This window comes from Hyla sarda, chromosome 1 (genome assembly GCF_029499605.1).
Source record: "Hyla sarda isolate aHylSar1 chromosome 1, aHylSar1.hap1, whole genome shotgun sequence".
Classification (NCBI taxonomy): Eukaryota; Metazoa; Chordata; class Amphibia; order Anura; family Hylidae; genus Hyla; species Hyla sarda.
The window spans coordinates 212,965,059-212,979,012 of NC_079189.1; the positions used below are offsets into that span (position 1 = coordinate 212,965,059).

General features: G+C 45.0%; 2 protein-coding genes across 7 annotated transcripts in view; one reads left to right on the forward strand and one right to left on the reverse strand.

Moving 5' to 3' along the window:
• Nucleotides 1-3,445, reverse strand: part of G3BP2 (G3BP stress granule assembly factor 2) — a 70,020-nt gene extending 66,575 nt beyond the window's left edge. Inside the window, exon 1 of the mRNA XM_056568298.1 lies at nucleotides 3,312-3,445. The gene's annotated coding sequence lies outside the window, so the exon portion shown is untranslated. The remainder of the gene's footprint in view (nucleotides 1-3,311) is intronic.
• Nucleotides 1-13,954, forward strand: part of USO1 (USO1 vesicle transport factor) — a 182,426-nt gene that overhangs the window by 98,520 nt on the left and 69,952 nt on the right. Inside the window, exon 1 of one of the 6 annotated variants that reach the window (XM_056568266.1) lies at nucleotides 2,877-3,398. The exons of the other annotated variants lie outside the window; for them this stretch is intronic. Coding sequence (XP_056424241.1) covers nucleotides 3,330-3,398 — 69 coding nt within the window. The 5' untranslated portion in view covers nucleotides 2,877-3,329. Of the gene's footprint in view, nucleotides 1-2,876; nucleotides 3,399-13,954 lie in introns of those variants that run through there. 6 annotated transcript variants of the gene reach the window in all.

Here is a 13,954-nt window from a genome sequence, read left to right on the forward strand (position 1 = left end):
ATCTGCTATGCATGGTTGCTAAAATGGACAGAGATGTCAGCAGAGAGCACTGTGTTCGTGATGTCATCAGTGTTCCAAAAATAAAGGAATTTCCTCTGTAGCATTCAGTAGCTAATAAGTACTGGAAGGATTAAGATTTTTTAATAGAAGAAATTTACAAATATGTTTAACTTTCTGCCACCAGTTGATTTAAAAGAAAAAAGGTTTTCACCGGAGTACCCCTTAAAGGGGTTAACCCTTTACATCTAAAGGGACATGTAAATGCTCCCTAGTGGTCTAGTGGGGTGGATCCCAAATACCAAACCCGAGAATTGCATTTTTTTTACAACATCATATCCCAGAAAATGTTAAGTAAAAAGCGATTAAAAAGTCTGATCAATACCAAAATGGTACCCATATAAACAACAGATTATGGCACAAAAAATGAGCCATCATACATCCTGGTATATGAAAAAATTTAAAGTTACAGTGGTCAGAAAATTGATATTAAAAACTAAAATTTTGATGGAAACTATACAAATTTGGTATTGCTGTAATCAGGCCAACCTATAGTATCAAAAAAGCATGTTAGCTTGAGCACAAGGTAAAATGCGTAAAAAAGAAAACCACCAAATTTGCTAAATTATCTTTTTTTTTTTTATTATTGTTATGAAAAAAATAAAAGGTATCCAAAGGTAAAAAACAATCGGTCCCGCAAAAAACAAGCCCATATAAGGGGGGAAAAAACGAGAGGGCAAAAATACAAATTGGCCAGAACAAGTAGATTGGGCTCCTGTTTTAGTCCCTTGGACAAGTAGGTTTTTTTTCTGTTTTTTATTTTTATTTCCACACTTCTGAAAATATCTTACAAGCAGAGTACTCTGCATTTCCTGGTATCCGACGGAGATGAGCAGCAGAGAATAGACATGTCCCGGCGGTGCGCTGATTGCACTAGGAGCAGGGCAGCAGCGGGGACATGTCGGGAGGTGGCGGTGAATCAATGAAGTCTACATGCGGGACATGTCGGCTTCATTCATTCATTCACCGCTGCCGGTTCCCGACATGTCCCGCTGCTGCCTGCTCCAAGAAGATGACGAGCAGGCAGCGGGAGTAGAAATAAGGACACTGGGAGGAGGAATAAGAATAAGCACACTAGGGCCAATTAATTATTATAAACACACTGGGGCCTCCTCGGTGGCGACCATTCAGGGCTCCCGGCGGGGAATTTAAAAGTAAAAATACACCGTACATTGCAGGGGAGCGCAGCTTGCCGCCCACTACCCTGTTTAATAACTTCTGATCGCATCGGGTCTCAGAAGTGAGACCCGATGCAATCAATCCTTCAGCCTATGTACTACAACCCTCATCATGGAACAGTCTCTGTTCCATGATAGGGGTAGTAGTACAAACACTAATGTAGCCTCCCCAGCCACTGGCAGACTCCCGCAGCCAGGGAACTACTACTCCCATCATGGAAACAAGTCTGTTCCATGATGGGAGTAGTAGTAGTCCCGCCTGCGGGAGTCTTTAGGCAGAGGTGTTAAAATGCCCATAAAATAACGGTACATGGCGGATGTTATAACTGATGAATATGCCCGTTATTTTGACGGACATTATTCAGCCGTTAGCAGCTGTTATTTCATCAGTTACTATACATCCTTTTCCTGTGTAAAAACGGATGTATAATAACGGATGAAATAATGGGTGCTAACGGCTGAATAACATCTGTCAAAATAATGGGCATATTCATCCGTTAACACCGGAGATGAGCAGTGGGGAATAGACTGACATGTCTCCGCTGTGCGCTCTGATTGCGCTTGGAGGAGGGCTGCAGCGGGGACTTGTCGGGCAGTGGTGGGGAATATATGAATGAGGCAGCGCATTGGGGGTACAGGTCAGATACCGGCGGCAGGGAATGGAGCACTATAACAGCGCACAGGGGGGGGACAGGTCCCTCCATTCTCCGCTGCTCCTCTGTCAGATACGGAGATGAGCAGCAGGGAAAGGAATGGCATGTCCCTGCTGTGACAGCGCTAGAAGATGTGAGGATGACCGTGCAGCACCGGGGGGGGGGGAGAATCATACATATACACATGGGGGGAATAAAATAATGTGATTATACAGAACACTGAAGTTTAAAAACCCTGCCGGGAGCACTGAATGACTCGTCAGTACCGGCCATTCAGGGCCACCGGCAGGGAATTTAAGAATGAAAGTAAAATACATCATATATCGCAGGGGAGCACAGCATGCCACCAGCTCCCCTGTTTAATAACTTCTAATCGAATTGGGTCTCAGAAGTGAGACCCGATACGTTCATTCCCTCACCCCCTGTACTACAACCCCCATCATGGAACAGAGTCTGTTCCTTGATGGGGGTAGTAGTACAAACAGTACTGTAGCCTCCCCAGCCATTGTCAGACTCCCGCAGTCGGGGAACTACTACTCCCATCATGGAAACAAGTCTGTTCCATGATGGGAGTAGTAGTAGTAGTCCCTCAGCACTGCAGGAGTCTGCTGATGTCACCTCTTCTGAGCATGCTCAGAAGTAATAACAGATATTATAAACCAGGTGCAAATGGATGACATAAAGACTCATCCTTTTTCATAGACTTTAATGTTAAAAATAACAGCCATTAAGTTACCCGTTTCTTGTGACGGAAGAAAAATGAGTGCATGTGCCGTTATTTCTTCCGTCACAAATAGCGTCCATTATTCATGACGGGCTATATAAGCTGACTGGAAGTGGAGTGCCTGGCAGCAAGAGGTAACACATTTTCTGCTCCCCGACAATCCCTTTATATGGGGTTATTCAGGATTAGAAAAACACAGCTGATTTCTGTCCTCAGGTTGTGTATGGTAATGCAGCTGTGTCACTGAAGTGAACGGAGCTAAGTTGTAATACCATCCACTACCTGAGGACAAGTGTGGTGCTGTTTTTCTATCCCTGGATAACCTTCACAAAGCAACCACAAACCAGTCAGTCAGAGAAGAGCCATATGTAACCCCCAAATGTATGGCCAGCTTCACAGCCCACACCAATAAGAGCGCTAGCATGAAGTAACAGCTTCCACCAGCCCCACAACAACCTATATGTGTTGTCCAGGAGGGTCATGTGACAGGAGCTTGTACCCTACACGTCGCCGCCACGTCCTCCGCGCATGCGTTCAGCCCCAGCCGCTTCCTGGTTTTCATTCCTGAATGCCCACGTCATCACACCTCTGCTGTGTGTACACTGGCCACATCCTCCGCCCCTTCTTCACCCTTCACCCCGCCGCGTCTTCACAGCACCGGGGCCTGCACCCTGACTGTCCAGTGCTGGGGGTTCGTACCTGACAGCATCCTTCACCATGAATTTCCTACGGGGAGTGATGGGAGGTCAGCAGAGCTCCGGGGTCCAGCCGTCTGGAGCCGACACTGTGAGTGACAGCAGCTTCTGCCTGCTTATTATACAGGGGGTAGTGACGTCACAGCCATAGATCAGTACATTATTATGTGTGTGTGCAGGCTGTGATGTCACACATCATGTCCTGATCCCTCTTCACCGGCTGTCAGACATCTATTGCAGGAAGCCATTGATGCACAGATTTGGGGCTAAGGGGGAAGCAGTGATCCCAAAAATACAACCGCCAGCATTCCCTACTACTGTCAGAGTATGCTGGGACTTGTAGTTTTATATCAGCAGGAGTACCACTGGTGGGGGCTATCGGTGTAAACCATTGTTTTCCAACCAGGGTGCCTCCAGCTGTTACAACTCCCAGCTGTCTAGGCATACTGGAAGTTGTAGTTTTGCAACAGCTGGAGGCACCCTGATTGGGAAACACTGATGTGAACAATGGATGCCATTATTGTTTTATATTTAATTTATTTGTTTCCAAAATTCAAAACAAAACAACTTTCTAAAAAGGTCTTCATTAGAAATTCCCTATCGTTTAGCTTCTGCTTAGAAAATGGAGAAGATAAATCTGTCAGTGCCTGATGATGGAGTTTCTGCTTCGTCACTGTTAGGGCTTGTTCACACTTGCTAAAGAGTCCCATCATTTTCAATGGGATTCTGCTGTTCTTTGCACCCTGTGCAATCAACACAGCGGAATTCTGCAGACATCTGCGATCAGACATCTTATCCCCCATCCTTTGGATAGGGGGGGAAGAGTTATCAAAACCTGTGCAAAGGAAAAGTTGCCCATAGTAACCAATCAGATCACTTTTTTCATTTTTCAGAGGTCTCTTAAAAAATAAAAGAAGAAAGCTGATTGGTTGCTTTGGGAAAATGGGCAACTTATCCTCTGGACAGGTTTAGATAAATCTCCCCCAAGATGTCTATGGGCAGAATACCCCTTTAAAGGAACTAATGCTAAAAGTGATTGCAACCCAAGGGATAATTGTGTGTTCCTCTCCCACAGTAACATTGCTTTACCTACTACTACAGGGCATCTCCAGGTATAGGAATCCTCTGTGAAGTCCACAGAGTACCACACCATTCCTGCCCTGGTCTGCATGGTCCCGGGACGGTGAAGACAGGACACTGACTGGCATTACTGTGGCCCTTCTGTAGTACTCTTCATTGTAGCTTGAGACTTTTTCTATAACTGAAGATGTCCTTTAAATGGATTGTCCACCCTTGCTTCTTGAGACAAGCCCTTTAGTGATCATCTGGCCCAGTGGTCTCCAAACTGCGGCCCTCCAGATGTGGCAAAACTACAACTCCCAGCATGCCCGGACAGCCAACGGCTGTCCGGGCATGCTGGGAGTTGTAGTTTTGCAACATCTGGAGGGCCGCAGTTTGGAGACCACTGATCTGGCCCTTCAAAAAGGGATTTATCAAAACCTGTCCAGAGGAAAAGTTGCCGCCAATCAGATCGCTTCTTTCATTTTGCAGAGGCTTTGTTAAGGGTACCTTTCATCAAAAAAACTTTTGATATATTATAGATTAATGTATGCAGAATAACTTTCCAATAGCATGTTATTAAAAAATATGCTTCTTTCTATATAATTTTCCACTTTGAAAAAATGACCACTAGGGGTCTCCCTACCAGTCCTTCTCAGACTGCTGCTGGGACACAGACAAGCTCAACACTGCTCCCTGGCAGTGAGCAGTGCTGAGTTTGACTGTGTCCCGGCTGCAGTCTGAGATTTAGGACTCCTGCATGAGTCTGAAATCTATAAAAAAAAAAAAAAAAAAAAGGACTGGTAGGGAGACCCCTAGTGGTCATTTTTCAAAGTGGAAAATTGAACGAAGCATATTTTTTTAATAACATGCTATTGGACAGTTATTCTGCATACATTAATCTATAATATATCAAAAGTTTTTTTGATGAAAGGTACCCTTTAAAAAGGAAAGAAGCGATCCGATTGGTTGCTATGGGCAACTCGGCAACATTTCCTCTGGACAGGTTTTGATAAATCTTCCACATTGTTCTCCTTTATGCTAGGTTCTAGGCCTCTGTTAGGGTGTGTTCACACCACGATTTTACTATACGGTTTCGGCATACAGTTTCATAAAAAAAAAACGTATGCAACCGTACAGAAAACCGTGCCCCTAGACTTCCCATTCAAAACTGTATGCACCATAATGTATACGGTTGTCTCCGGTTTTCGAACCATACGGTTTTTTACTTTTTTTCCGGACAGAAAACCGTGGTCTACCACGGTTTTTGGTCCGGGTGAAAAACTGTATTAAACCGTATAGTTTTTTTTTTTTTTTAACATGGGAGTCAATAGGAACTGTATGTGCGTACAGTTACATCCAGTTTTCACCGTATGGTTTTTGGCTTTGCTCTGTTTTTTTTTTTCTTGGAATTTCAATCAAACAAGTAAAACTTTATTCATAATGGAGTGAAAAGTTCAAAACTTCTTGAAAAAACGGATGCAAACGGACATAATTTTTCAAACCGTATACGGTTTTCAACCGTATACAGATAAAAATTTGAGGAATCCGTTTAAAAAAAAATCAAAAACCTGATGCAAAACTGTATTGCAAAAACGTGGTGTGAACCCACCCTTACAGGTTCTGTTTATTAGCAATAAACTAGGCCAGATGGTCCCCTGCATGACACACATCATCAGACCCTTTTGACTTCTAGGCTAGGATTACATATGTCTGGAGTCCGGCATACGGAAACCCAGCCTAAATTTTAACGCAACTGATGCCACAACTGATAACATGCATCAGTTGTTTTGCATCCAGTGTTTCTGGGCGCCGGACAGGGGAATGCAGCAAGATGCGTTGCCCTGTCCAATGCCGGTACAGCGAGTCCAATCATCTGGCATCCAAACTTAAAGGGGTATTCCAGGCAAAACCTTTTTTTTATATGTATCAACTGGCTCCGGAAAGTTAAACAGATTTGTAAATTACTTCTATTAAAAAATCTTAATCCTTCCAATAGTTATTAGCTTCTGAAGTTTTCTGTCTAACTGCTCAATGATGATGTCACGTCCCGGGAGCTGTGCATGATGGGAAAATATCCCCATAGGAACTGCACAGCTCCCGGGACGTGAGTCATCAGAGAGCAGTTAGACAGAAAACAGCAACTCAACTTCAGAAGCTAATAACTATTGGAAGGATTAAGATTTTTTAATAGAAGTAACTTACAAATCTGTTTGATGCTGGACAAGTGTAAAGGCCTTAAAGGGGTACTCCGCTGCCCTGCTTCGGAAGCTCCGCTCCCCAGCGTCCGGAAGTTTATTGTTCTGAACGCTGCGTGCAAGCTTCCGTGTTCAGGGCCGCCCCTCGTGACGTCACGCCCGCCCCCTCAACGAAAGTCTATGGGAAGGGGGCGCGACGTCTTCAATTTAAGGCTTTGTTTACATTCATTCTGACACCATTTATATTATTATATAATATTTTTAGTATACATTGGAAAATTGAGCCAATTATTAACACCTTAACGACCATGGACGTGTGTACATGTCCAGACAGAATGCACGTTCCCGCACCAGGACGAGTATACACATCCATGGTTCTCGTGGGTGCTGCCTAGTGCACCCACAAGAATGCGGCAGGGACTCTGCTGTAACACACAGTAAGTAAACTTCAGTCCCAGCAATTTAACCCTTACAGCCCCTCCCTCTGTTTCCCCTGCGGCACCCCGCAGCGTGGTCGGGGGGGGGCGGGGGCATGCCGCACTGACGGGTCCTGGCAGTTTAACCCTTACAGCCGGGTTCGGAAGCGACCGTGAGCTATAAGGAGTTTTGACAGAGAGAGGGAGCTCCCTCTGTCTCTCTCCTGTAGCATCCTGCAACGATCGCGGGGTGCTACATGTTACCTGGGCAGTTGGGGGTCTTTACAAGGACCCCCAGGTCTTCCCAGGCTATTTATTGCCTGTCAGGACATGCCAAATTTGCGCTGAGTTGGTAAATTTGACGCAAAGGTGTGAAAATCACCACAAATAAACTAGTCTTTAACCCTTTGGGGACAGAGGGTTTTTCCGTTTTTGCACTTTCGTTTTTTCCTCCTTACCTTTTAAAAATCATAACCCTTTCAATTTTGCACCTAAAAATCCATATTATGGCTTATTTTTTGCGCCACCAATTCTACTTTGTAATGACATCAGTCATTTTACCCATAAATCGACGGCGTAATTGAAAAAAAAATTATTCTGCGACAAAATTGAAGGAAAAACGCCATTTTGTAACTTTTGGGGGCTTCCGTTTCTACGCAGTACATTTTTCGGTAAGAATGACACCTTATCATTATTCTGTAGGTCCACACGGTTAAAATGATATCCTACTTATATAGGTTTGACTTTGTCATACTTTTGGAAAAAATCATAACTACCGTATTTATCGGCGTATAACACGCACTTTTAAAACTTAAATTCAAGGCAAAAAAATCTTTAAATCAGTGACCAGCGCGTGGCTCCCACTTTGTTTTATATTTGACTTCCCCCCCCTGCTTTTTATTGTACTGATTTTTTCTTATCTTCCTTACCTAGCCGCGCTCGGCAGGCCAGGTCCGCTGTCGGGTCTTGCGGGCTGCGGTCAGTGAAGCAGGATGAGTGATGTCCTCTGCTAGCTCCGCTGCACAGAATCAGGGACGTCACTCATCATTCAGTGCTGCTGCCGCTGTGACTATTCTAAGGTGGCTGCGGTTGGGCTTCTGAAGTTATACAAGCAGCCGGCGCTGCGGCCACGCTGACCAGCGGCGGCTTCAGCGAATGATGAGTGAGGTCCCTGATGCAGTGCACCCGGCAGAGGACATCACTCATCCTGCTTCACTGAACGCAGCCCGCAAGACCCGACACCGGACCTGGCCTGCCGAGCGCGGCTAGATAAGGAAGACGGGGAAAAAAAAATATATATAAAAAAACAGCGGGGGGAAGGGGATTCTGAGAGGGGGGCATGATGAGAAGGGGGTGGGGGAATGATGAGAGGGTAAGGGGGGGATGGGTGTAAATGTGGCACACGGGCTGATAAAAGGGGAGGAATTATGTGGCACTGGAAGGGGGGACAAAAACTGAAGTTCAGGCGAAATCAAAGTTAGAGGGATGATATGGCATTTAGTCTGTCAGTTATCTTATATGTATTTTTTTTTTACTTAAATTTCCCTATTTAAATGGGGGTGCGTGTTATACGCCAGTACGGTACATGCAGGAAAATTTATACGTTTTAAAATTGTCATCTTCTGACCCCTATAACTTTTTATTATTTTTACACGCATGGGGCGGTATGAGGGCTAATTTTTTACGCCATAATCTGAAGTTTTTAGCGGTACCATCTTTGTATTGATTGGACTTTTTGATTGTTTTTTATTCATTCTTTCATGATTGATATAAAAAGTGACCAAAAATACGCTATTTTGGACTTTGGAATTTTTTTGCGCATACGCCATTGACCCTGCGGTTTAATGAACGATATATTTTTATAATTGGGACATTTCCGCACGCGGCGATATCACATATGTTTATTTTTATTTACACTTTTTTTTTTTTATTGGGAAAAGGGGGGTGATCCAAACGTTTATTAGGGAAGGGGTTAAATGATCTTTATTAACTTTTTTTTTTTTTTTTTGCAGTGTTATAGCTCCCATAGGGGGCTATAACACTGCACACACTGATCTTTTACATTGATCAATGGTTTTTCATAGGAAATCTCTGGATCTCAGGCACTGAGCAGTCATTCAGCGATCGGACACCAGGAGGCAAGGTAAGGGACCCTCCTGATGTCCTACAGCGGTTCGGGATGCCGCGATTTCGCCGCGGCTATCCCGAACAGCCCCCTGAGCTAACCAGCATTCGTTTACTTTCACTTTAGATGCGGCGTTCAACTTTGAACGCCGCGTCTAAAGGGTTAATAGCTTCAGTGCCGAGATCAGTGCCACACGCTATTAGCCACGGGTCCCTGCTGTTGTTAGAGGCCGAAAACTGGTGCCAGAAAATTAAACAGATTTGTAAATTACTTCTACTAAAAAATCTTAAACCTTCCAGTACTTATTAGCAGCTGTATACTACAGAGAAAATTATTTTCTTTTTGGATTTCTATTCTGTCACGACCACAGTGCTCTCTGCTGACACCTCTGTCCATGTCAGGAACTGTCCACAGCAGGAGAAAATCCCAATGGCAAACATATGCTGCTCTGGACAGTTCCTGACGTGGACAGAGGTGTCAGCAGAGAATGAGCACTGCGGTCGTGACAGAAAATAAATCCAAAAAGAAAAGAATTTCCTCTGTAGCATACAGCCGCTAATAAGTACTGGAAGGAATTTTTAATAGAAGTAAATTACAAATCTGTTTAACTTTCTGCCACCAGTTGTTTAACCTCTTCAGGACCCATGACGTATGCATACGTCTTCACACCCTGGGTCTTAAGGACCCATGACGTATGCATACGTCATGTCTTTTCCTGGTCTCCGCCGCTCACCCGGCGGAGATCGGAAGCGGATCCCTGCTGAAATCCTTCAGCAGGGATCCAGGGCAAACGCCGAGGGGGGCCATGTATGCCCCCCATGTCGGCGATCGCCGCAAATCGCAAGGGAAATCGCCCTTGCGATCTGCGGCGATACCGGGCTGATCGGGTCTCTGGGACCCGACCGCCCGGTAATTTCGCATGATCCCGGCTGTCACAGACAGCCAGGACCATGCTAATGTATAGGAGCGAGGTGGCAAGCCTGCCACCTCCTCCTATTCCCTGCGATCTGTCGGTTAGTTAACCGACCAATCGCAGGAGGGGGGGCGGTTACTTCCTCCCGTCCTGCCCGGCCCATGAAAGTCCGGAGAGGACGGGAGGAAGACCGGAGAACGCGGCGGGGGACGGGGGAGTGCTGGGGACTGGCCCCGGTACTTACCTCGTCCCTGAAGACCCGGATCCCGGCGATGAAGATGGCGGCGGCGACAGGTGAGTAGATCTTCAGCCGCGGTCGGGCCCTTTACAGCAATGCACGTCGCCGTAAAGCGACATGCATTGCTGTAATAGGACCCTGTAAACTACAACTCCCAGCATGCCCAGACAGCCCTTGGCGCCTGGGCATGCTGGGAGTTGCAGTTTTGCAACATCTGGAGGTCCACAGTTTGGAGACCACTGTGTCCTTCCAGATGTTGCAAAACTACACATTCTCAGCATGCCCTTACTGTCCAGGCATGCTGGGAGTTGTAGTTCTGTAACATCTGGCCCTTCAGATGTTGCAGAACTACAACTCCCAGCATGCCTGGACAGTTTTGGCATACTGGGAGTTGTAGTTTTGCAACATCTGGAAGGGCACAGATTGGGAACCACTGTATTAGTGGTCTGCAAACTGTAGTCCTCCAGATGTTGCAAACTACAACTCCAAGCATGCTGGGAGTTGTAGTTCGGCAACATCTGGCTCTAAAGATGTTGCCGAACTACTACTCCCAGCTTGTCTGAGAATGTTTGGTAGTTGTGGTTTTGCAACAACTGGAGGCACACTGGTTGGGAAACATTGTCTGTTTCCTAACTCAGTGTTTCCCAACCCGTGTGCCTCCAGCTGTTGCAAAACTATAACTACCAGCATGCACTGATAGACTGTGCATGCTGGGAGTTGTAGTTTTGCAACAGCTGGAGGCCCCCCCCCCCCTGTGAATGTACAGGATACATTCACATGGGCAGGGGGCTTACAGCGAGTATCAGGCTGCAGTTTGCGATGCAGCTAATTTTGCGCGGCAGCTCAAACTCGCAGCGGGAAAATCGCTGTAACCCCCCCGCCCGTGTGACTGTACCCTAAAAACACTACACTACACTAACACAAAATAAAATAAAAAGTAAAAAACAGTACATATACACATACCCCTACACAGCCCCCCTCCCCTCCCCAATAAAAATGAAAAACGTCTGGTACGCCACTGTTTTCAAAATGGAGCCTCCAGCTGTTGCAAAACAACAACTCCCAGTATTGCCGGACAGCCGTTGACTTTCCAAGCATGCTGGGAGTTTTGCAACAGCTGGAGGCACCCTGTTTGGGAATCACTGGCGTAGAATCCCCATATGTCCACCCCTATGCAAATCCCTAATTCAGGCCTCAAATGCGCATGGCGCTCTCACTTTGGAGCCCTGTCGTATTTCAAGGCAACAGTTTAGGGTCACATATGGGGTATCGCCGTACTCGGCAGAAATTGCCTAACAAATTTTGGGGGGCTTTTTCTCCTTTCACCCCTTATGAAAAGGTGAAATTGTGTTCTACACCAGCATGTTAGTGTAAAAAAATACATTTTTTACACTAACATGCTGGTGTTGTCCTATACTTTTCATTTTGACAAGAGGTAAAAGGGAAAAAAGCCCCCCAAAATTTGTAATGCAACTTCTCCCGACTACGGAGATACCCCATATGTGGGCGCAAAGTGCTCTGGGGGCGCACAACAAGGCTCAGAAGGGAGAGTGCGCCATGTACATTTGAGGTGATTTGCACAGGGGTGGCTGTTTGTTACAGCGGTTTTGACAAACGCAAAAAAAAAAAAAAACCCCACATGTGACCCCATTTCGGAAACTACACCCCTCACGGAATGTAATTAGGGGTGCAGTGAGAATTTACACACCACTGGTGTCTGACAGATCTTTGGAACAGTGGGCTGCGCAAATTAAAAATTTTGTACAGCCCACTGTTCCAAAGATCTGACAGACACCAGTGGGGGGTAAATGCTCACTGTACCCCTTGTTACGTTCCTCAAGGGGTCTAGTTTCCAAAATGGTATGCCATGTGGGTGTTATTTTGCTGTCCTGGCACCATAGGGGCTTCCTAAATGCGACATGCCCCCCGAGCAAAATTTGCTCTCAAAAAGCCAAATATGACTCCTTCTCTTCTGAGCATTGTAGTTTGCCCGTAGTGCGCTTCAGGTCAACTTATGGGGTACCTCCATACTCGGAAGAGATGGGGTTACAAATTTTGGGGGGTATTTTCTGCTATTAACCCTTGCAAAAATGTGAAATTTGGGGGGGAAACACACATTTTAGTGAAAATTTTTTATTTTTTTTTACGTATGCAAAAGTCGTGAAACCCCTGTGGGGTATTAAGGCTCACTTTATTTCTTGTTACGTTCCTCAAGGGGTCTAGTTTCCAAAATGGTATGGCATGTGGGTATTTTTTGTTGTCCTGGCACCATAGGGGCTTCCTAAATGCGACATGCCCACGAGCAAAATTTGCTCTCAAAAAGCCAAATATGACTCCTTCTCTTCTGAGCATTGTAGTTCGCCCATAGTGCACTTCATGTCAACTTATGGGGTACCTCCATACTCAGAAGAGATGGGGTTACAAATTTTGGGGGCTATTTTCTGCTATTAACCCTTGCAAAAATGTGAAATTTGGGGAGAAGCACACATTTTATTGAAATTTTTTTTTTAATTTTTTACATATGCAAAAGTCGTGAAACACCTGTGGGGTATTAAGGCTCACTTTATTCCTTGTTACGTTCCTCAAGGGGTCTAGTTTCCAAAATGGTATGCCATGTGTTTTTTTTTTGCTGTTCTGGCACCATAGGGGCTTCCTAAATGCAACATGCCCCCCAAAAACCATTTCAGAAAAACGTACGCTCCAAAATCCCCTTGTCGCTTCTTCCCTTCTGAGCCCTCTACTGCGCCCGCCGAACACTTTACATAGACATATGAGGTATGTGCTTAGTCGAGAGAAATTGGGCTACAAATATAAGTATACATTTTCTCCTTTTACCCCTTGTAAAAATTCAAAAATTGGGTCTACAAGAACATGCGAGTGTAAAAAATGGAAATTGTGAATTTTCTCCTTCACTTTGCTTCTATTCCTGTGAAACACCTAAAGGGTTAAAATGCTGTCTGAATGTCATTTTGAATATTTTGGGGGGTGCAGTTTTTATAATGGGGTCATTTGTGGGGTATTTCTAAGATGAAGACCCTTCAAATCCACTTCAAACCTGAACTGGTCCCTGAAAAATTGTGATTTTGGAAATTTTGTGAAAAATTGGAAAATTGCTGCTGAACTTTGAAGCCCTCTGGTGTCTTCCAAAAGTAAAAACATGTCAACTTTATGATGCAAATATAAAGTAGACATATTGTATATGTGAATAAAATAAAATAATATTTGGAATATCCATTTTCATTACAAGCAGAGAGCTTCAAAGTTAGAAAAATGCAAAATTTTCAAATTTTTCATCAAATTTTGGGATTTTTCACCAAGAAAGGATGCAAGTTACCAAAAATTTTTACCACTAAGTTAAAGTAGAATATGTCACGAAAAAACAGTCTCGGGATCAGATTGATAACTAAAAGCATTCCAGAGTTATTAATGTTTAAAGTGACAGTGGTCAGATGTGCAAAAAATGGCCGGGTCCTAAGGTGTAAAATGGCTGGGTCCTTAAGGGGTAAAAAAAAAAAAAAAAAAGTTTTCCACCGGAGTAACTCTTTAACCCCTTAACGACCACGGACGTAAATGTACGTCCTGGTTTGGCGGAACTTCCTGCACCAGGACGTACATTTACGTCCTGTGTATGACCGCGAGCATCGGAAGGCTAGCAGCAGCTGGGGACCCGCCCGTAATGGCCGACATCCGCGATCCCG